This window comes from Bufo bufo, chromosome 1, assembly GCF_905171765.1.
Source record: "Bufo bufo chromosome 1, aBufBuf1.1, whole genome shotgun sequence".
Taxonomy (NCBI): domain Eukaryota; kingdom Metazoa; phylum Chordata; class Amphibia; order Anura; family Bufonidae; genus Bufo; species Bufo bufo.
In genome coordinates, this window is record NC_053389.1 from 50,082,263 (window position 1) to 50,107,812 (window position 25,550).

The window sequence follows — 25,550 nt, forward strand, 5'->3', positions numbered from 1 at the left end:
CCCTTCCAATACCTGCATGTCTGGCTTGGGGGAGCACTGGAGAAGGTTTAGCCACTGTGAGGACAACAACCACCCTCATTGCTACAGCCTCCAATGCGGACCTGCACAGTGTACAAGCTTTCCCAATATACCATACCTTTAACCCTGTCACCGCTTGGGTTTGCTGGTGCTTGGGTCCAACTCACTAAGAGTTGGCAACTGCTCTAGGGATGGGGGTCTAAGTTGATGTGTTTGCTTTCAGCCTGATGGTTGCGTAAAATTTAAAAAGTTTCAGTCTGTGGGGTTTAGTGGCGGCGTGACCCTCGTTAACCCGTTCTTGGCCACAGTTGAGCAGGGATGCCCCCTCCCTTTCCCCTCAGCCTGGCACAGCTCTCCAGTCTCTTGTGTGATGAGACATTTCTTCCTCCAAAAATCTCCCTGTTATTTTGGGAGCTGCCAAACCAGTTCTGAGCTTGTGAGCAGAGACATGTCTGGAGGGACTGGGAGAAGAAGGGAGGGGGCTGGGGCGTGTGGCTGGGACATGTCAGCACAACACTAGGAGTCGGGTCTCCCTCCTCCCCCCTGTGCTGTGTCCCCAGTGTACACACACTCCCAGGCTCACACTCTGTACACACTGGCACCCAGGCCGGGCACACACAGGCCGAGGATGAGCGACAGGTGCTGAGGATGACCTAGCTGTGGGTACGCAGGAGATGCTGGGGGGCCACGACGCAAGACGAAGAAAAAAAACCCTGGGATTGTGCAGCAGCTCTGCAGCAAGGATGAAAGAAAAGGGGTCAACTACATAACCATCCGAGGGGGAGGGAAAGAGACAAAGGGGATGTGAGACTGGGACTTACATGGAGATACTGGAAAGCACCTGTTGGAAAGAAAAAGCCAAAACGAGGGACACCCCAGGCGACAAGTAAAGCCCAATCAGGCAGGGGGCTCGGTGCCGTAGACCCAACGCCATGTTCCGTCTGAAGACCCAGAACCCACGAGCAGATGGAGCCGGTGAAGGACTCGCACAATGAGGTACTGTGTCCCGCTCGTATCTTCTAGAACATTAGTCGGGGCCCCATCAATGATACTTTTGTTGTGTGCAGGGTCCCGCCGCAGTCCAGTGGATTCCCACACTCATCCCCCCACACCCTCCACTTGTTGATCCGAAAACTTTCAGCCAGTTTGTCGGAAAGGCCCGGTTGGGATATTAAAAGTTCTGTTCGGAGCCCGAGGGAGATGCACTTATGGTTAGGGAGTAATTGTAGGTGGGGGGGGGGGGGACATTGAAAAGATGGGGGTGGGGGGTCCATTACTTTTGTTTGCTTGCAGGGAGAAGTGAAAGCGTTGCCTGACAAACTTGTCACTGTTATTCTCTGTTAATCCTTTTGTTCCCCCCGCTGCTGCTGACAATGAATAGGGGGCTCTCTGCTCGCCGTACTGGGAGAGGAGGGGGGGGGGGGGGGGGGGGGGGGGCTTGCAGCAAAACTTTCTGCAGCAAGCAGAAAGTGAGATGTAGATCCAGCATCGGGGTATGGATTTTTTGGGATGTATTATGTACATGTGTGGCAGTCAGATCTCGGCTGCGTACAATGGATTTTCCGCTATAGGTGACTCTCGGTTTCTGCACACTCAGCATACGTCCTGACCGTTTGCTAAGGAGAAAGTGATGAAATATTTAAAGGGCCAGTGCCCAGTCTTCATCATTGTGAAAAGAAATGTTCTTAGACACTTTGGCCTTCGTGTGCTTATGGAGTTGCACCACTTTTTGCTGCATAATTTTGGGGCATTTCCAACACACTTTTTCGCAGGGCTTGGTTTGAAATGTGACAAGGTGCACCAAAAATGTGCCAAATATTTTTATGGAAAAACTATGCAAACAGGTGGTTTAAAGGGGAGTTCCAAGAGTTTAATACTAATGATTTGTGGGGGTCTGACTCCCAGCACCCCCGCCAATCAGTTGTTTCAAAAGACCGAGATGTTCCGTGAGCACAGATTTGTCATGTGGCCTAGGGGCAGCTCAGTCCCATTCAAGTAAATGGGGCTGAGCTGCAAAACCAAGCATGGCCACTATCCAATGGACGGCACTGTGCTTGATAAGTTGCGAGGAGGTCGCGGGGCAGCGGGAGTTGGACCTCGGGGGTTAGTATTAAACAACTCATTTAAAGTTACACACAAGTGCCTAAAATTGTGTCGCTGTGATAAATTTGGGCATTTTCTGACTCTATGGTTTAAAATTTAGACAGCATTTAAGAAAATGTCAGCCTTTGTGTTTCAAATTCTTGTCTTCAAGATCTTTGCATGCTATCAGTGAACAGAAACTTCCTTGTTTCCATGCAGAGGCTGAAAGCCCATCCTGATCTGACACAGGTGCAGAATTCATGACAAGAAGCCTGGTTTAAGTAATAGGCTATGGGCAACTCAGCCAGTGTTCCTTTGCACCAGTTTTGATAAATGTCATCCAGTCTGTTTTAGTGACCTTAGAGCCTGGCCCCCTGACATGTGGAGGTTTATAATGTCCTCGTAGACAGTGCGAGGGTAGGAGTGTAATCCATCATGGACTACCTGATGTCATCAATGTGACATCACAGCGCTAGACTCACAATTCTGTGTTTGATAAAACTGGGACAAAACCTGTCACTAACGTATTACTGGCCGGGCGTCGCACATGTGGATGCAACTGCCTCAGGGGGTGTCTTATCCCAATATGAAGAATACAATCAGGGCCAAAAGTTTTGAAAGTGACAGTGCTTCAGGGTTTTTTCAATCTTTTTGTAAGATGTCTATGGAACATTAAAGTACAATTATGAGCACGTTTTTTTTTTTTTTTGACTTTTTTTGACAAATCCATCCAGTTTATGTAAAGACCCAATCGGGCAGAAAGCGCTGGTCTTCATATCCCCTGCGCTGCCACAGGATACGCCCTAATTTATGACGAGGCGGCAGTCCAAGCGACTGCGTTCAGCAGTCCAGGTGCCTAAACAGAAATCTACGGTAGCTCAGAGCTGCCGTAAATTTCTAGCTTCATTTGAACCAGAAAATTGGCGTAAATGAAGATAAATTTGTCGCATCAGCTGGCCACACCCCCTTCCCAACCTTGCCACGCCCCTTTTCTGAAAAGTGATGAAGGCAGCGTAAAAAACTTGACTTTGCAACACCACTTTTTGGGCTCATGACAACCCATTTTTGTCTAATCAGTGCTTGGGGTTTATATCAATTTCTGACTTTTTGTTTGGCGATAGGTTGAGATCTGGGAAGTTTCCTGCCCATGGACCCAAAATTTCTGTGTTTTAGTCACTGAGCTTCTTAGTTCTCACTTTTGACTTCTGACATGATGGACACCATGCTTGAAGAAGCATTGTTCATCACCAGATTGCTCCTGCATGGGTGGGAGAAGTTGTTCCTGGATGGTTAGAAGTTGCTTCTGAATAGGATGGGAGAAGTTGCTCCTGAATGGTTGGGAGACGTTGTTCCTGGATGGTTAGGAGAAGTTGTTCCTGGATGGTTAGGAGAAGTTGCTTCTGAATGGGATGGGAGAAGTTGCTCCTGGATGGTTGGGAGAAGTTGCTCCTGGATGGTTGGGAGATGTTGTTCCTGGATGGTTAGGAGAAGTTGCTTCTGAATGGGATGGGAGAAGTTGCTCCTGGATGGTTGGGAGAAGTTGCTCCTGGATGGTTGGGAGACGTTGTTCCTGGATGGTTGGGAGAAGTTGTTCCTGGATGGTTAGGAGAAGTTGCTTCTGAATGGGATGGGAGAAGTTGCTCCTGGATGGTTGGGAGAAGTTGCTCCTGGATGGTTGGGAGAAGTTGCTCCTGGATGGTTGAAATCCCATTCGGTTTTCGTGGCCATGTTCTTAGGCAAAACTTTAAGTGAGCCCACTTCCTTAGAGGAGAAGCAAACCCACATATGAATGGTCTCAGGATGCTTTAGTGTTGGCACTCACAGTGATAGGAAGGCCTTTAGAGGATGGCCTGATGTCAAGAAGGGCAGCAAAGAAGCCACTTCTGTCCAAGAAAAACATTAAGGACACACTAACATTCTGCAGGAAGTACAGGGATTGTACTGCAGAGGACTGGGGATCTGACTCTTGGCAACCTGCCATCAACTATTTAAAAGGGCCATGGCACTATGGCAAGCACGGCATCTCCTGAAAGTGTAACTGACGTTTTATTTTTATTTGTGTAATGTATAGGGGCAGTGATACTGACCATTTTGTAATATACTTTAATTACTGAAATCATACATTTCTATTAGAAAAATAGCCCCAAAGTGGCCCATTTTGAGCCTTAGGCCGCTTGCACACGACCGTTCTGTTTTTTTGCGGTCCGCAAACCGCGGATCGGCAAAAAACGGAAGGCCTCCTTGTGCCTTCCGCACTTTGGCGAACGGAACGGGTGGCCGTCAATATAAATGCCTATTCTTGTCCGCAAAGCGCGGACAAGAATAGGACATGTTATATTTTTTTAGCGGGCCCGCAGAACTGAGCCACGGATGCGGACAGCACACGGAGTGCTGTCCGCATCTTTTGCGGCCCCATTGAAGTGAATGGGTCCGCATCCGAGCCGTCAAAACGGAGGCTCGGATGCGGACCCAAACAACGGCCGTGTGCATGAGGCCTTAGCAACGCTTCTCTGTCTTCTGTTTACATAACACAGTCAGTGCTAGCAAGTCTCCACTGTTATGTAAACAGAACACAGAGGAGCGTTGCTAAGTCTCAAAATGGGCCACTTTGGGGCTATTTTTCTAATAGAAATGTATGATTTCAGTAATTAAAGTATATTACAAATATGGTCAATATCACTGCCCCTACCCATTACACAAATAACAATAAAACGGCAGTTACACTTTAAATGTTTACCAGGCATAGCTCATAGTTTTAGTAGAGCCTGTGTCTATCATTGCAGTTCAGAGCAGATCGGACCCATGCATGTTAAAGTTTTATCCCATCTCAACATTTGTGGCCTATCACTAGGATATTCAACAAATGTCAGATAGGAGTAGGTCACATTTCTGGGACCCGCCGTCCTATCTCCAGAAGGGGACCCCCAAAGTGAAGGAAAATGCACCGTGGATGCATGGCATCCTTTCCCTTCACTGCTGTGGGACTCCGGTGCGTACCTGCTATATATATGGATGGCATACCTTTGACACTATCTATCCATGTATGTCACAGCTATCTGTCGGTCTGTCTCTCATATCTAAAGTATCTTTATCTATCTATTTAAAAAAAGAAATAAACCGTCGCACTTCTCCACAATTACATATATCCATCTATTATCGATCATATGTATCTATAAATGTATCTATTTCATATCTATATATCTATCCATCTATTTTCATGTTTATCTACCATCTATATATCTATACTGGAAATACCTGGATATCTGCATTGATTACTGATAAAATGTAGTCTGATTGATATATATGCCAGAATTAGGTTGGTTCCACACATATGTTTTTATTTTTGGCCCATATGCAGCATTTTTTAAAGGCCTTTTTTTCCCACTTTTAGATTTGCGTTAAAATCTTTTTGCATGTCACTTTCTGTGTTGTGTTACATGGGCACACTCAGCTGATTGTATATTTTTATGAAATAAGAAATATCAGTCAAATTTCCCTTATCTCCCTTTAAATATAAGGCCGGGTTTACATCACCATTTATTTTTCTGTTCTTGTGAACCGTCAGCGGAACAGAAAACATAAACCAAAAAACGGATCCTGTATTTTAAGCTTCCGTTAATCATTCATTCACATTTTGCATCTATTTTAGCCATTTCTGTCTGAGATCTGTCATTTTAGATATGACGTAGGTTTAGTAAATCTGCCCAAATTTCTTCTCTTTTTGAATCCACTCCTGGCTTTAGCTGCACTGAACCTGAAAGTAGAAGCCCAGCACTGGGGTACATCTTAGTTTACTTTATGGGCTCAATAAAAGACATGGATGGTACAACTGATTGTATCAGTATCTATCTATCTATCTATCTATCTATCTATCTATCTATCTATCTTATATCTATCTATCTATCTATCTATCTATCTTCCTAGTATGTTTCAGTACATATAATATTTCATATCCGTACATGATTTGGGGGTCACAGTAGGAATTGTGCGTCCTCCTAAGCAATCCATTGGCACTGACACTTGGAAAGTCTTCCCCAGCCTTTGCAGTAGGTTTTGGAGCTGGAGACAGAGCCTGCGGTAATATGGATTACCACACAGGCGAGACACAGCACCCGGCGTGACTCATGGACCTCAGAGCTGGAAATGTATGTGTGTATACTGTACATCTCACTTCTCACTGACAGCATTCCTGTTCTTCTGTACCACGGGGCCAGTGTATCTAATGCTCGGGTGTAGCTATAGGGGAAGCGGCTGCTTTGGGGCCCTGACCCAGAAGGGGCCCATCCAGAAGGAGGAGGACAATTTTTTTTTGTCAGTGCCCCCTCAACAGTATTACATAATAAAATTATATACAGTGACAGTATAGACCAGGGGTGGCCAACCTTACGGACACAAAGAACCAGAAAAAATGACACAAGCTATACATCGCGCGGTTGTGATATTTTTTTCTGTTACGGCGTTCACCGCATAGGAAATATTTTTTAAAATTTTAATAGTTCACACTTTTTGGGGCATGGCGATATGTAATATAATTTTTTTTTATTGTTTGTAAATGTTATATGTAAAATTGTGAAAGAGAGCGATTTAAACTTTTAGCATTTATAATTTTTTTTTTTACTTTAGATTTTTTTTTATTTACTATTTGTCCCCTTACGGGCTAGAACCCTTGTCCTATTCACCCTAATAAAGCTCTATCAGGGTGAATAGGACTTCACACTCTCCCCGCTGCCCTGTGCATAGTGCACACAGCAGCAGGGAGCTTACCATGGAGGGCTTCAGTAGAGTCCTGGCTGCCATGGTAACAGATCGGAGCCCCAGGATTACACTGAAGGGGCTCCGATCGGAACTGCCACCAATGAAGAGGGGGAGGGGACCCTGTGGCCACTGCCGCCAATGATACTAATACTTGGGGGGGGAGGGGGGCACTGCGCCACCAATGGCTAGAATTTATAATACCTGGGGGGGCGCACTGCGCCACCAATGAATGTAATTAACACATTATTTCAAGTATAGGAGGCAGCAGGTGCCGGGGGCGGTATCACATACCCGACACCCGGCCTCAATAACAGGGCATGCGATCCACCAAACCGCGGCAAGTAACCCCTCAGGTGCGGCACCTGGGGGGTTAATTTCCGTTATATGGCGGATCACATGCCCTGTTATTGAGACCGGGTGCCGGGTATGTGATACCGCTGCCGGCACCCGCTGCCTCCTATACTTGAATTAATGTGTTAATTACATTCATTGGTGGCGCAGTGGCCACAGCCGCTCCCCTTCTCCTCCCAGCTATCTCCCCATTGGTGGCAGCGGCAGCCGCGTCACAGTGTAGAGGGACTCCCTCCTTCTCCACTGTGCTAGTGAAGAGAACATGGTACGGGCTGAGAGCGGCGCATGCCATGTTCTCTATTAGGCTGCGCAGCTGCTTCCCACCTCCACCGCAAGAGCCGCACTTGAAGCGGCAAAGAGCCGCATGCGACTCGAGAGCCGTGGGTTGGCCACCTCTGGTATAGACAGTGTAGGCAACGGATGGAACAGCTGCCGGGCCTGGTCTGAGAGAGCGATCTTTACTAGTCACGGGAATGGGGGCGGCATGAAAGGAAGGGGTTGCGAAAAAATTACTGGGGGGCCCAGTCATTTCTAGCTACGCCACTGGCTCGGACACAATATTATTTTATTCAGAGGTTCCAGTGTTTTTTAGGGTAAGAAAACCAGAACCTGGTCTCAAACTGACTAATTTTCTTAAATATCAGCAGGTTTCTTTCAAGATTTGCCAAGATATGTTTGAAACCAGATCCACCATAACTATCACAGCTCTATTATGATCAGAAGCCAAGATGCTAGTATGAACAGAGCCTAAACCTGTCATGTGCGATATTGTCTGCTGAGCTGCTGTATCTAAGTCTAGGTTTTGTGATACTGTCTGCTGAACCTCTGTATCTAAACCTATCATGTGAGATGCTGCCTACTTAGATACTGTATCTAAGACTGAAATATGTGATACAGTCTGCCGAGCTGCTGTATCTAAGCCTATTATGTGTGATGTCAGCTGAGCACTGTATCGAAGCTTATCACATGAGACACTGGCTGCTCAGCGGCTATATCTAATGCTGTGTGATGCTGTATCTAATCATTAGTGATACTATCTGCTGAATCTCTGTGAGCCAATCATGTGTGATGTCTGCTGACCTGCTGTACCTAAGCCTATTATGTATGATACTTTCTGGTCAGCTGCTGTATCTCATCATATCATATTTGATACCATCTGCTGTATCTAATCTTATCATGTCTGCTGAGCTGCTGTATCTAATCCTATCATGTGTGATACCAACTGATGGATCTAATCCTATCATGTGTGATACCATCTGCTAAGCTGCTGTATCTAATCTTATCATGTGTGCTGAGCTGCTATATCTAATCTTATCATGTGTGCTGAGCTGCTATATCTAATCTTATCATGTCTGCTGAGCTGCTGTATCTAATCCTATCATGCGTGATAACATCTGCTGAGCTGCTGTATCTAATCCTATCATGCGTGATACCGTCTAGTGCTACATTCCGTTTCCAGAGACTTCCTCCGTGCATCTTGTTATGTGCAGGTGAGCGACTTGTCACCTGACACGGGCTGGGGTGGGGGCCACACATTCTTCAGAGTCTATAACATGCCAGGGGCCGTGCTTTTATCTTGTCCTCCGGGAGCAACGCATGTAACCTCAGAAGCATCAGCCCCTGTAAATCCTTCACATTTCACAATCATTATCCACGTTTCAGTGAGTGGCTTATAAACATCTCCCTGAAATTCACCCCAATTACTGCCTCTTAGGCGATTGTTATGTATGTAAAGAGTTAATATGTTTTAAACTTTCTCTTAAGACGCCTTCAAGCCTAAATAGCAGCCGTGAGCGGCAGAGAAGCCGCGTGTTATAGGGGAAGCATTTATCTGCACACACCAGACTTCCCGTCAGGAACCGCTCTGGATGACAGCGCACTGAGTCGGGGATTAATGTGGTTTATGTAGGAGAACAATAGATTAAAGAAATGGAAATGGACAGAGCACACAGCACCGACACGTGTAATATCACACATGTACGGTAATACGGAAAGTCGCCTGTGTAATATTACGCGTAATACAGAAGCTCCCCATGTAATACCACTTATCGCTCTCCATGTTAATATCACACATGTAATACAGATGCTCCCCATGTAATATCACACTAAATACAGATGCTCCCCATGTAATATCACACATGTAATACGGAAAGTCGCCTGTGTAATATCACACGTAAGCTCCCCATGTAATATCACTTATCGCTCTCCATGTTAATATTACACGTTATACAGATGCTCCCCATGTAATATCACACATGTAATACAGATGCTCCCCATGTAATATCACACTAAATACAGATGCTCCCCATGTAATATCACACATGTAATACAGATGCTCCCCATTTATTATCACATATGTAATACAGATGCTCCCCATGTAATATCACACATGTAATAAAGATGCTCCCCATTTATTATCACACATGTAATACAAAGGCAACCAATGTAATATCACACGTAATACAGAAACTCCCCATGTAATATCACACATGTAATACAGATGCTCCCCATGTAATATCACACATGTAATACAGATGCTACCCATGTAATATCACACATGTAATACAGATGCTCCCCATGTAATATCACACTAAATACAGATGCTCCCCATTTATTATCAAACATGTAATACAGATGCTCCACATGTAATATCACACATGTAATACGGAAAACCGCCTGTGTAATATCACACGTAAGCTCCCCATGTAATATCACTTATCGCTCCCCATGTAATATCACACATGTAATACAGATACTCCCCATGTAATATCAAACATGTAATACAGATGCTTCCCATGTAATACAGATGCTCCCCATGTAATATCACACTAAATACAGATGCTCCCCATGTAATATCACACATATGCTCCCCATGTAATATCACACTAAATAAGATGCTCCCCATGTAATATCACACATGTAATACAGATGCTCCCCAAGTAATATCACACATGTAATACAGATTCTCCCCATGTAATATCACACTAAATACAGATGCTCCCCATGTAATATCACACATGTAATACAGATGCTCCCCATTTATTATCACATATGTAATACAGATGCTCCCCATGTAATATCACACATGTAATAAAGATGCTCCCCATTTATTATCACACATGTAATACAAAGGCAACCAATGTAATATCACACGTAATACAGAAACTCCCCATGTAATATCACACATGTAATACAGATGCTCCCCATGTAATATCACACATGTAATACAGATGCTACCCATGTAATATCACACATGTAATACAGATGCTCCCCATGTAATATCACACTAAATACAGATGCTCCCCATTTATTATCAAACATGTAATACAGATGCTCCACATGTAATATCACACATGTAATACGGAAAACCGCCTGTGTAATATCACACGTAAGCTCCCCATGTAATATCACTTATCGCTCCCCATGTAATATCACACATGTAATACAGATACTCCCCATGTAATATCAAACATGTAATACAGATGCTTCCCATGTAATACAGATGCTCCCCATGTAATATCACACTAAATACAGATGCTCCCCATGTAATATCACACATATGCTCCCCATGTAATATCACACTAAATAAGATGCTCCCCATGTAATATCACACATGTAATACAGATGCTCCCCAAGTAATATCACACATGTAATACAGATGCTCCCTATGTAATACAACACAATTTAACAGCACCTTGCAAACACAGAATATATTAACTAATTTCACTATATAACATGAATATGAGATACTAAGCAAATATAGTTTGATCAAAATAGGATGTGCCCATCCACCACGGCAAGGTGACTTCTTTCTGGATAGGAATCTACTCTATATGATACCTCTCCATGTGCCAACCGGACTCTAATTAATTTAGTTAGAGCAGGCTCCACATGTATACTGGATCTGCTCTGTGTTACCTATCTTTGCACCAGCAGTTCTGAAGTGAATTCAGAGAGAGCAGACTACAGCTATATATTGCACTAATTAAAACAGCCTGTGGAAAAGATGGGTAACGGCCCATTCACACGACCGTATATCGAACCGCAAACAGCCATTGACTTGAATGGGTCCACAATCTGCAAGATACAGTGCGGAACGGAGACATGGATCGGAAACCCATAGAAGCACTACGAAGCACTTCCGTGGGCTTTTGGGTCCGTGCCTCTGCACCACAAAAGATAGGACATGTCCTATCTTTTGCTGTATATTGCGGATCGTGGACCTTTTCAAGTCAATGGGTCCGCGTCGCAATACGGGATTCACATAGCCAGTGCCCATGCATTGCGGACCGCAATTTGCGGTCTGCAGCACGGGCACGGGGCACACAAGGTCGTATGAATGAGTTAGGAGTGCACAACCGAAATAGAGACAGCCACACCTCCGAATGCATACTGCAGAAACAAAAGACAAAGTTAGTCATTACATCCTGTAAAATGAAGTGCGCAGGTGCGCATCGCCATGGCCGAAACTACAAAAGTAAAAGCAAACACAATGCAACAGCACTCTGCAAACATAGAATATATGAACTAACGCTATATTCACTATAAGAATTAATATGAGATGCCTAGCAAATATATTTTGATCAAAATCATTTGTGCCAATCCACCACGACAAGGTGGCTCCCTATGTAATAAAACATATGTGACACAGACGCTTCCTATGTAATATCACACGTAATACAAACGTTCCCCATGTAATATCACACATGTAATATAAACGCTCCCCTTGTAATATCACACATGTAAGACAAATGCTCCCCTTGTAATATCACACATGTAAGACAAATGCTCCCCATATAATATCACACATGCAACAAAGGCGTTCCCCATGCAATATCACACGTAATTCAAATGCTTATTATGTAATACAGACACTTCCTATGTAATATCCCACATGTAATAAACACTCCCCATGTAATATCCCACATGTAATAAACACTCCCCATGTAATATCAGACTAAATACAGATATTCCCCATGTAATATCACACATTTAATATTGTAATAGCAGATGCTTCCTATGTAATATCACACATGGAATACAAATGCTCCCTATATTACACACTCAGTATAGAAGTCCCCCATGTGATATCACATATAGAATGCAGAGGTTCTCCTGTGTAATATCACATGTGTAATACATTCTCTGTGTCCTATACATGTAGTAATAATGATCCCCCCCCTATGTAATGGAATACAGTCTCTGTGTAATCACACATGTAGTAAAGATACTGCCCCCCATGTAATATCACACAACAGTGCAGATATCATCGGTACAAGGGTACAGCCGGGGCCGTGATATGGTCGGGTTGCGGTCGTGCTGCTTTTCTTTTAACTAAGGAAGACCGCACTGTAGTCGGTCTTCATTGTTAATGGATGAGCGGCACATAACGCTGCACTTTTTGTCTGGTAAAATATCAGTTTTTCTAACGGAAATCCACATGACCCCTTATAGGTCTGTCGGACGCCATTTGTTACCGTTAATTGACGCCGCAGATGACTCTGTTTTTTTTATTGCTCTGCTCTTATAACAGAGCAAAACAATGGAAATTGAAGCACTGGTGTGAACCAAGCACAATACTGGCGGCCCTGTGTAATACAACACACGTAATATATCATACATGCAATACAGACAGCCCACCGTCTAATACAACACACATAATACAGACAGTCATCTGTTTATCACACATGTAATACAGACAGTCCCCAGTGTAATATCATACATTCAATACAGACAGCCCACCGTCTAATACAACACATGTAATACAGTCTCACATGTAATATCACACAGGTACTACAATATGGAAAAAAGGTTATGATTCCTCAGTGGTTGATACCTTTTACTGGCTAACACGGTACAAATATACACTCACCTAAAGAATTATTAGGAACACCTGTTCTATTTCTCATTAATGCAATTATCTGGTCAACCAATCACATGGCAGTTGCTTCAATGCATTTAGGGGGGTGGTCCTGGTCAAGACAATCTCCTGAACTCCAAACTGAATGTCAGAATGGGAAAGAAAGGTGATTTAAGCAATTTTGAGCGTGGCATGGTTGTTGGTGCCAGACGGGCCGGTCTGAGTATTTCACAATCTGCTCAGTTACTGGGATTTTCACGCACAACCATTTCTAGGGTTTACAAAGAATGGTGTGAAAAGGGAAAAACATCCAGTATGCAGCAGTCCTGTGGGAAAAAATGCCTTGTGGATGCTAGAGGTCAGAGGAGAATGGGCCGACTGATTCAAGCTGATAGAAGAGCAACGTTGACTGAAATAACCACTCGTTACAACCGAGGTATGCAGCAAAGCATTTGTGAAGCCACAACACGCACAACCTTGAGGCGGATGGGCTACAACAGCAGAAGACCCCACCGGGTACCACTCATCTCCACTACAAATAGGAAAAAGAGGCTACAATTTGCACGAGCTCACCAAAATTGGACTGTTGAAGACTGGAAAAATGTTGCCTGGTCTGATGAGTCTCGATTTCTGTTGAGACATTCAAATGGTAGAGTCCGAATTTGGCGTAAACAGAATGAGAACATGTATCCATCCTCTGATGGCTACTTCCAGCAGGATAATGCACCATGTCACAAAGCTCCAATCATTTCACATTGGTTTCTTGAACATGACAATGAGTTCACTGTACTAAAATGGCCCCCACAGTCACCAGATCTCAACCCAATAGAGCAGCGGTCCCCAACCGCCGGGCCGCGGCCCAGGACCGGGCCGTGGAAGATTGTTAGCCGAGACGCGGCGATCAGGGCAGTCTTTAACTCTGTACTAATGAAGCGCTTCATTAGTACAGAAGGACCAGGGAGCGGTGAAGGATCTGTACTCACCGCTTCCTGGTCCTCGGCTCGGCTATCGGCTGTGCAGGGCTGCGCACAGCGTGAGGTCTCTCTGTGCGCCGCTATACACAGCCAGCCGACAGCAGAATGAAGAATGAAGAGGATCGCGATGGTGACCAGGAGCAGGAGAGGTAAGTGTTTTTTTTATTTTATTTTATTTGCACTGGGGGCTGATGGCTGACCTGGGGGACATGGGGCTGACATGAGGGGCTAATGGGGGGCTTATGGCTGACATGAGGGGCTAATGGGGGGCTTATGGCTGACATGAGGGGCTAATGGAGGGCTTATGGCTGACATGAAGGGCTAATGGGGGGCTTATGGCTGACATGAGAGGCTAATGGGGGCTTATGGCTGACATGAGAAGCTAATGGGGGGCTTATGGCTGACATGAGGGGCTAATGGGGGCTTATGGCTGACATGAGGGGCTAATGGGGGCTTATGGCTGACATGAGGGGCTAATGGGGGGCTTATGGCTGACATTGGGGGGGTTTATGGCTGACATTGGGGGGGTTTATGGCTGACATTGGGGGCTGATAGATGGCTAAAGGTTTGGGGGTTGATCTGAGCCATCTGAGGTCTGATTAACATTGGGGGCCTGATTGCTGGTCTGACCTGAGGTGTAATGAAAAATATTTTTTTCTTATTGTTCTCCTCTAAAACTAGGTGCATCTTATAGGGCGAAAAATACGGTACAGTGCAGCAGAGACCAGTGCAGCAGAGACCAGTGCAGCAGAGACCATAGTCAGTTTATATAGTAATTATATACTGTAGTGTTATATATTTTAATATGCACCTTGTGTTTTGTTATGCACGTGAATCAGTCAGCCCCGCCCACCCCCTAAGACCCCCCCAGAACCACCGCCCCCTTCCCCCCCCCCCACCCGGTCCCTGGGAAAATTGTCTTGCATCAAACCGGTCCTTGGTGCAAAAAAGGTTGGGGACCACTACAATAGAGCATCTTTGGGATGTGGTGGAACGGGAGCTTCGTGCCCTGGATGTGCATCCCTCAAACCTCCATCAACTGCAAGATGCTATCCTATCAATATGGGCCAACATTTCTAAAGAATGCTATCAGCACCTTGTGGAATCAATGCCACGTAGAATTAAGGCAGTTCTGAAGGCAAAAGGGGGTCCAACACCGTATTAGTATGGTGTTCCTAATAATTCTTTAGGTGAGTGTATATATATATATATATATATATATAATTTTTTTAAACTTTTAACATGTAATACAGACAGTCCATATAATATCACACTTGTAATACAGACAGCCCACTGTGTAATATCACACATGTAACACAGACAGTTCCACGCATAATATATCACACATGTAATACAGACAGTCCTACTTATAATATCACACTTGTAATACAGACAGTACCATATATAATATCACACATGTAATACAGACAGTTCTGTGTATAATATCACACATGTAATACATACAGTCCGTCGTCTAATATCACACATGTAATACAGACAGTGCCCCGTGTAATATCACACATGTAATACAGACAGTGCCCCATGTAATATCACACATGTAATACAGACAGTACCATATACTGTATAATATCACACATGTAATACAGACAGTTCTGTGTATAATATCACACATGTAATACAGACAGTTCTGTGTATAATATCACACATGTAATACATACAGCCCGCCGTGTAATATCACACATGTAATATTGAGATGTGACCATGTTATTTCTGGCGGTTTGTTATGTTCTGAGAACGCTACTCTTATATAATATGTTCTTGGAGATGTAACAGATTATTTCTGCTGCGCATATAATTAGTAGGAAAGTGATCTGTGATAATTAGGGGATTTAGTGTGGGGTATCAGCCACTTTACTGGGAGCAGGAGCCAGAGAGATTACTATGTACTGGGCCAGCGGCCATACTCTGCAGACCCCAGGGTGGAAAATGTGAGCACAGGACCCAGGACAGGAGCCAGCTGTGGCCGGCGCTGAGTGGTACAAGCACCATCATCGTGTTACATGTTACCCCGCACTCGGCAGTGATCCGTCTTCACATCAGTATCAACAACAAATGTCAAAATCTATTATTACCCTGCACAGTTATCAGTATGTGCATATGTTATGTGTATACGCTGCTCTTTCTTATCAGCCTCTTAAAGCTTTGACAGGATTATTGGACAGACATTTACTGTATAGCAACGATTACGACATTTTCAAATATTTTTCAAGCCTATTGAATGATTATATCAGTGTTTCCATACATGCAATTAAAGGGGTGGCCCATCTGGGGATTGATGGCATATCACTAGGATATGCCATCAATGTCATATAGGTAAGGGTCCCAGGGATAGCTCTTATGTCCAGAACGGGGCCCCAGAAGTGAACAGAGAGCCGCTATGGGAGTTTGGAAAATACATAAATAAATACAGCACCAGAACCAAGCGCATTACATAAATACAGCACCAGAACCAAGCTCATTACATAAATACAGCACCAGAACCAAGCTCATTACATAAATACAGCACCGGAACCAAGCTCATTACATAAATACAGCACCAGAACCAAGCTCATTACATAAATACTGCACCAGAACCAAGCGCATTACATAAATACTGCACCAGAACCAAGCTCATTACATAAATACTGCACCAGAACCAAGCTCATTACATAACTACAGCACCAGAACCAAGCGCATTACATAAATACAGCACCAGAACCAAGCTCATTACATAACTACAGCACCAGAACCAAGCACATTACATAACTACAGCACCAGAACCAAGCTCATTACATAAATACTGCACCAGAACCAAGCTCATTACATAAATACAGCACCAGAACCAAGCGCATTACATAACTACAGCACCAGAACCAAGCACATTACATAACTACAGCACCAGAACCAAGCTCATTACATAAATACTGCACCAGAACCAAGCTCATTACATGAATACAGTACCAGAACCAAGCGCATTACATAACTACAGCACCAGAACCAAGCTCATTACATAAATACAGCACCAGAACCAAGCGCATTACATAACTACAGCACCAGAACCAAGCTCATTACATAACTACAGCACCAGAACCAAGCTCATTACATAACTACAGCACCAGAACCAAGCTCATTACATAAATACAGCACCAGAACCAAGCTCATTACATAACTACAGCACCAGAACCAAGCTCATTACATAACTACAGCACCAGAACCAAGCTCATTACATAAATACTGCACCAGAACCAAGCGCATTACATAAATACTGCACCAGAACCAAGCTCATTACATAAATACTGCACCAGAACCAAGCTCATTACATAAATACAGCACCAGAACCAAGCTCATTACATAAATACAGCACCAGAACCAAGCTCATTACATAACTACAGCACCAGAACCAAGCACATTACATAACTACAGCACCAGAACCAAGCTCATTACATAAATACTGCACCAGAACCAAGCTCATTACATAAATACAGCACCAGAACCAAGCGCATTACATAACTACAGCACCAGAACCAAGCACATTACATAACTACAGCACCAGAACCAAGCTCATTACATAAATACTGCACCAGAACCAAGCTCATTACATAAATACAGCACCAGAACCAAGCTCATTACATAACTACAGCACCAGAACCAAGCTCATTACATAACTACAGCACCAGAACCGAGCGCATTACATAACTACAGCACCAGAACCGAGCTCATTACATAACTACAGCACCGGAACCAAGCTCATTACATAACTACAGCACCAGAACCAAGCGCATTACATAACTACAGCACCAGAACCAAGCGCATTACATAACTACAGCACCAGAACCAAGCTCATTACATAAATACAGCACCAGAACCAAGCTCATTACATAACTACAGCACCGGAACCAAGCTCATTACATAACTACAGCACCAGAACCAAGCGCATTACATAACTACAGCACCAGAACCAAGCTCATTACATAAATACAGCACCAGAACCAAGCGCATTACATAACTACAGCACCAGAACCAAGCTCATTACATAACTACAGCACCAGAACCAAGCTCATTACATAAATACAGCACCAGAACCGAGCTCATTACATAAATACAGCACCAGAACCGAGCTCATTACATAACTACAGCACCGGAACCAAGCTCATTACATAACTACAGCACCAGAACCAAGCGCATTACATAACTACAGCACCAGAACCAAGCTCATTACATAAATACAGCACCAGAACCAAGCGCATTAGATAACTACAGCACCAGAACCAAGCTCATTACATAACTACAGCACCAGAACCGAGCTCATTACATAACTACAGCACCAGAACCGAGCTCATTACATATATACAGCACCAGAACCAAGCGCATTACATAACTACAGCACCAGAACCAAGCTCATTACATAACTACAGCACCAGAACCAAGCTCATTACATAACTACAGCACCAGAACCAAGCGCATTACATAACTACAGCACCAGAACCAAGCTCATTGCATAACTACAGCACCAGAACCAAGCGCATTACATAACTACAGCACCAGAACCAAGCTCATTACATAACTACAGCACCAGAACCGAGCGCATTACATAACTACAGCACCAGAACCGAGCTCATTACATAACTACAGCACCAGAACCAAGCGCATTACATAACTACAGCACCAGAACCAAGCTCATTACATAACTACAGCACCAGAACCGAGCGCATTACATAACTACAGCACCAGAACCGAGCTCATTACATAACTACAGCACCAGAACCGAGCTCATTACATAACTACAGCACCAGAACCAAGCGCATTACATAACTACAGCACCAGAACCAAGCTCATTACATAACTACAGCACCAGAACCAAGCTCATTACATAACTACAGCACCAGAACCAAGCTCATTACATAACTACAGCACCAGAACCGAGCGCATTACATAACTACAGCACCAGAACCGAGCTCATTACATAACTACAGCACCAGAACCAAGCCCATTACATAACTACAGCACCAGAACCAAGCTCATTACATAACTACAGCACCAGAACCAAGCTCATTACATAAATACAGCACCAGAACCAAGCTCATTACATAAACACAGCACCAGAACCAAGCTCATTACATAAATACAGCCCCAGAACCAAGCATGGTACATATATACAGCAACAGCTCAAACGAATAGCTCAGTACAGATACCATTTGCATAGTCCGGTTAAATCTTTCCCGAGGTAGTGGACTCCTGACGATCTGATATTGATGATATCATGATATCAATATCAAAATCTTGGAAAAACCCTTTAAAATAAAGGGCCACATACAGTGGTTCTAATGGCAGTGCATCCTATAGATAGTGCCACACTCTGTGCCACCATATTTAGTGCCCCTGTATATACTGTCACACACCTTGTGACCCGTGTTTATAGTGCCAGGTTCTGTGACCTGTTTACATAATGCCTTTTTGCCCAGTGCCCCTTTATATGGCGCCTCTTGATCTGTGCCCTGTATTCAGTATAGTGCCAGGTTCTGTGACCCCTTTATTTAGTGCCTTTTTCTCTGTGCTCCTTGCTTTATGCCCACTTTATATACTGCCAGAATCTGTGACCCCTATACTAGTGCCTTTTGCTGTGTGCCCACTTTGTGCAGTGCCAGGTTCGGTGTCCCCCATGTATAGCACTTCTTGCCCAGAGGTAGAAACATAAACGTCTTTCTTTACTCAAGTGCAAAATGGGAGTTGTAGTACATCCAATTATAGTCACAATTCGAAATGTACGAAATGTTATGGCCCTCTTTGTACACTATTTTACTAAAGTCTCTCTCAGTAGAATCTATGGCTGTCAACGGAACCTTGGCAATAATCGCTGTAATGTCCACTGCAGGATACAGAGTTTTGAAGGCATGTCTGGCCAGGATGTGTCCAAGTGTAAATGGTGTCTTAGCAGTGTCCCTCACAGCAGTAAATCTGAATTGCTGTAGTAGCAGGTTACCTTGAACTCCTTTGCTTAGCCACGGAGATTCCAAGTTCTCCTTTATCTTTGTCTCTTTCTGTAGATCTTGCAGATCTTGTACATCTTTCTGGACCTTAGAAGATGGAGCACATGGACTTTGCTTCCTCTATCACTCTAAATCTCCCTAGAACCACCTCAAGTTAGGGTTGGAGCTAGCCGCCTATAGGAGCTGAGACAGGATTGTTAAGCTTGGCGTGCCATCCATATATAGGTATATACTGGGCATAGCTCAGAGGTTCGAATCCGGAGTTTGTATGTTCTCTCCGTGTTTGCATGGGTTTCCTCCCACACTCCAAAGTGCTGGGGTCCTAGGTTTGAATCCGGAGTTTGTATGTTCTCTCCGTGTTTGCATGGGTTTCCTCCCACAGTCTAAGGATGTACTGATAGGGAACATAGATTGTGAGTCCCATTAGCTTGATGCTAATGTCTGTGAAGCGCTGCGGAATATAGTAGCACTATATAAGTGCATAAAATACTAATACATAACAATACAATATATTACATAACAAACCATTTGCAGATACCCCCTGCTCGCGGCTACTGCATAGCGCCATGTTCTGGGCACCTTTTCTTTGGTGCCAGGGTATGTGCTCTCTATTAGAGCTTTGAGGATCTTAGCGGGATGACAGAGGCGGAGCTAAGCAGAATGATGGGCGCGGAGGACAGCAGTGCTGCAGGCGCAGGGCGCGAGATCCAATGAAAACAACATGTGCTATAGAAATAGTGAGAGTTTCAGCATTCCAGAGGATTTTTGGGCAGGTGTGGATGATCTATCTTCACTCTGCTAAACTCTCTCACACCAGTGTAAACTCACCGGGGGAGATTTATCAAACTGGTGTAAAGTAGAACTGGCTTGGTTGCCCATAGCAACCAATCAGATTCCGCCTTTCCTTTTTCACAGCTGCTTTGGAAAACGAAAGGTGGAATCTGATTGGTCGCTATGGGCAACTAAGCCAGTTCTACTGTACTTAAGGCTACATTCACATGTCAGTATTTTTCTATATCCCGATTTTCGGTCCGTTTTTTGCGTATCCGTTGTTCCTGAAAATGTTTCCGTATGTCATCCGTTTTTTGCGGATCCGCAAAAAACGGAAACATGTATAAATTTCAATAAGCAAATAAAGTTGTTTGGATTTCTTTGAAAACAAAAAATAAAAAATTAAAATGTAATTTCCAGGAACGGAATCCGCATAAAACGGATGACATACGTAATGACATCCGAATGTCTTCCGTTTTTTGCGGATCCATTGACTTTGTATTGTACCAGGATCCGAATTTTGCGGAAAAGAATAGGACATGTTTTATATTTAAACGGACATGCGGAACGGAACAACGGAAACGGACAGCACACATTGTGCTGTCCGATTTTTTCTAGGACCCATTGAAAATGAATGGGTCCAGATCTGGTCCAGATCTGTTCCGCAAAAAACGGAACAGATCAGGAAAGAAAAAACGGACGTGTGAATGGACCCTTACACTGGTTTGATAAATCTCCCTCACTGTCCTTTAGGCCATCAGTACACTGCAGACAGCCTCAAGTCACCTCTGAGAGGCGGCAGTGTTACATCCCAGCATTCTTCAGTTATGAAGGAGCATCCTATGAATGCTTCTTGAGGCTGCCACATCCTGAGAGGAGTCTTGTTTTGTTCCTTGGGGTCATAATGATGGAAGATGATGCGGCTCATAGAGTCCGTGAGTCAGTGCAGCCTCAGGCTCCAGTATGGGGAATATTTTTCTCACCTAACCTTCTATCACTGACATGCTCCCATCTTGTTAATGACCATGACCTGGAGGAGACAGTTGACCTCATTTCTTGCAATCTGACCTCGGCCTGATAAGTGGAGAGAATCCCTGCGGAAGTGTCCCTCCAAAAGATGAACCTGTGTCATCTGTGCGGAGGGTGAACACACTATAGAAGACTAGCTTATGAGAGCATAGAGGATAATTCCCAGACCTCTGAGGAAAAGTGAACATATTGCCTAATATGAGGCAACCTAAACACCAGACTGTGGGATAAAGAACACTATGTGTGTATGAAACGAGGGTGGGATTATGCAGAACAATTTATTTCAAGAGAGGATGGATCTAGAATAGAAGGATCTCAGACTATAATGAGGGATCCACATGGGATTATAGTCATCCATTGTGGATCCCTTAGCATTTTGGCAGGAGCTTTTTCCCGCCTAAAAGTGGTTGCCGTCGTTGGGCAGATTTGCCCAGGGTGGTAACATCTCCTGGATTGGTTAACATTTTGTTGCCATCCCTTGGCAGAATTTCCCAGGGTGGCAACAGGGTTCAATTGGTCCGGTATTCCAGCCAATCAGTCGCTCTGGCTCAAGGAAGATTTTCGCTGGCCCTAGTGACAGCTATTTTATTGGGAATTAGGTCCCTCATGTGACCAGGGGTTTGACGTAGAAAATAGACTCATCCAGGGGCCTGTGTGACTTACCTGTCAGAATCTGAAGATTGTGGACAGACTTTCACACTACTATTTCCTTATGATTCATTGTTAATCTGGGATAAAATTGCTTTATGGGCATTTTAGTGGTAGCGCTCGAGGGGTTGGTTTGATAAAGTTATTCAGTTGTTGACTGATTATAGTTTATTAATTTTTATGAATGATAAAAGTTCATTAATAAAAGGCAGCAGCCCATTCATTTCTATGTGTCTTTTATATATTTGCATTTGGAATGGTATTAGGTATGACTTGTAATCCCATGAAGTACTCTGTGTAGGACGATGAGTTATATATAATAATGTATCCTAAGTGCAGTGTGAATGGTGATGTACAGGGCGTTGGATATATCAGAGTATCAGAGCGGGGTTACAGAGAGACTATAAAATTACTTCGGAAAGTGTGGGCTACTACTAGAACATGGTGGAAGGTAAAGGGTTCATTCACATTCGCGCCTCTTTGGCATAATGTACACCTGCAGATGTTAGATGGTATTGCAGCGGACACATTTTGGCAAAAGAATAGGATTTTTTATATTTCACAAGTAGTCAAGGATAGAGAGATTAAGTCATTCACAGAGTTATCACATAATGTAGAAAACCTTTCATGGTTTAGGTACCTTCAACTGCGTTCAGCATTATTTAGTCTGGACGATAAACTGGTGTTGGATATAGATAGCTCATCCTTTTTGAATGATTGGATAGGGAGGACACCCTTTAGAATGAAGATTTCAAATTTAAGGCACGGTTTTGTGATACACAGTCACCAGGACAAAGAGCCTGGGAGTCGGATTGTCCGAATATACAATTAGAAGGATGGGGGAATATCTTTGCGAATTTAGGTTCACTATCCCAGAACTTTAATCATGTTCTAGTACATTTTAATATCTGCCATAGACTATATGTTACCCCTACATGGCTAAATAAATGTGGGTAGAGGTACATCCAAGTGCCCTAGATGTGACACCTCAGGTGCGGACTATCTCCATATGATCTGGACCTGCTCAGAACTTATAAAATACTGGAATAGCATTAATAACTTCCTTACTTATAAACTTAAAATACGAATACCTTTTGAACCACAAGTGTTCTTGCTTAATGAGTTTTCCACAATAAATAGCCATAAGTATCAAAAGATCCTCCTAGGCTGGATACTGCTGCTAGCTAGAATTTTGGTTAGTCGGACCTGGTTTGCTCGGCACACCCCAGAACTAAATACATGGATAAACCTAGTTAATAAGGTAAAAAACTACGAGCAAATTCTGTACAGGCAGAGAGATGGGGATGAGAAGTGGATTAAGATATGGGGCGGTTGGAAGACTTGACTCTGTCTCTGCCCCCTTTTTTTGGGGGGGGGGGGTTGTACAGGGGGGGAGAGGAGGGCGGACGCATCACCGGTTTAGGGTGGGAGGGAGGGGGGTTGGTTCGGGGAATAGGAATAAGGGGAAAATATATTGAATATGTGGAGTATTTACTTAATCTTTTTGTTTATTGTAACTTTTTCTGATATATTAATAAAGATAATTAACAAGGGCTCTTTCACACTTGCGTTGTTCTTTTCCGGCATAGAGTTCCATCGTCGGGGCTCTATGCCGAAAGAATCCTGATCAGGATTATCCCAATGCATTCTGAATGGAGAGAAATCCGTTCAGGATGCATCAGGATGTCTTCAGTTCCGGAACGGAACGTTTTTTGGCCGGAGAAAATACCGCAGCATGCTGCGCTTTTTGCTCCAGTCAAAAATCCTGAACACTTGCCGCAAGGCCGAATCCGGAATTAACGCCCATTGAAAAGCATTAATCCGGATCCGGCCTTAAGCTAAACGTCGTTTCGGCGCATTACCGGATCCGACGTTTAGCTTTTTCTGAATGGTTACCATGGCTCCCAGGACGCTAAAGTCCTGTTTACCATGGTAAAGTGTAGTGGGGAGCGGGGGAGCAGCACACCCACCGTCCGCGCGGCGCATGGGGCGCCCCGACGCCACCCCGGGAGCCGCATGCGCGGCAAGCACACTGCTCCCCCGCTCCCCACCACTACCATGGCAACCAGGACTTTAATAGCGTCCTGGCTGCCATAGTAACACTGAACGCATTTTAAAGACTGATCAGTCTTCAAATGCTTTCAGTTCACTTGCGGTGTTACGGATCCGGAGGGCACCTCCGGCAACGGAAGTGCACGCCGGATCGGAACAACGCAAGTGTGAAAGAGCCCTTAAAAGGAAAAAAAAAAAAAAAAGAGTATTGCATGCAGATGATATCATCTGGGTGGTAGGTGAAGGATGATATACTGTATTTGTCTAGTAGGTTCACGATGATATATCTAGGTGCCACAGTCAGGATGATAACTCTGGGTGGTAGTTTCAGGAACCTGTCTGGGTATTGACTGCAGTAATATATCTGCTATTAAATGCAGGATGATATACAGGTATCTAGGTGGGATCCCAAACCTGTTCACCCCTGGTCCCAATGTTATCCACAAGGTCCAGAAGAGCCCAACATGTAGGAAGGCATAGGAGAGCCCAGTTGTATCATCATGAACCTAACACACAGATCTATCAAACCGAATCATCTGATAGATATGAGTGGTAGGTTCAGGAAGATAGATATGGGTGGTAGGTTCAGAATGATAGATCTGGGTTGTGTTGTATATCTGGGTACTGGTTGAATGGTGATACATCTGGGTCTAGGATAAGGTACAGTACTGCTTATCTGGTACTCTTGATATACCTAGACATGGCTGATATGCAGTGATATAAGCTCTGGGCTGTGCAGGTCCAGGCAGTGACAGACATCTGGCCCTCATGTGATCAGAGGAAGAATTTAATCATTTTCAGTCTGCATGATTTACATCTCCTGATTTCACTCACCGCTTCCACAGAGGGTGTGAATTTTGAATTTTTGGGTTCCTATACGGAATTATACGCGGACTATTCTGTTTCCAAGGAAAAATTCACTCCATGGTCCAACCTCAGCCAAGTCTCCAACACACTAGTGTTACAAAAATGTATATCTGTAACGGCTTGAGAAAAGGAAAATAAAGCAGAGGAACGCTAGGA

The 25,550-nt window shown here is 44.0% G+C and overlaps 1 protein-coding gene across 1 annotated transcript in view; it reads left to right on the forward strand.

The window, feature by feature from the left end:
* Positions 1–478: 478 nt before the first annotated feature.
* Positions 479–25,550, forward strand: part of LOC120994578 (rho guanine nucleotide exchange factor 19-like) — a 55,763-nt gene continuing 30,691 nt past the window's right edge. The window contains exon 1 of the mRNA XM_040423250.1: positions 479–1,014. Within this exon, the coding sequence (XP_040279184.1) occupies positions 1,010–1,014 (5 nt within the window). The 5' untranslated portion in view covers positions 479–1,009. The remainder of the gene's footprint in view (positions 1,015–25,550) is intronic.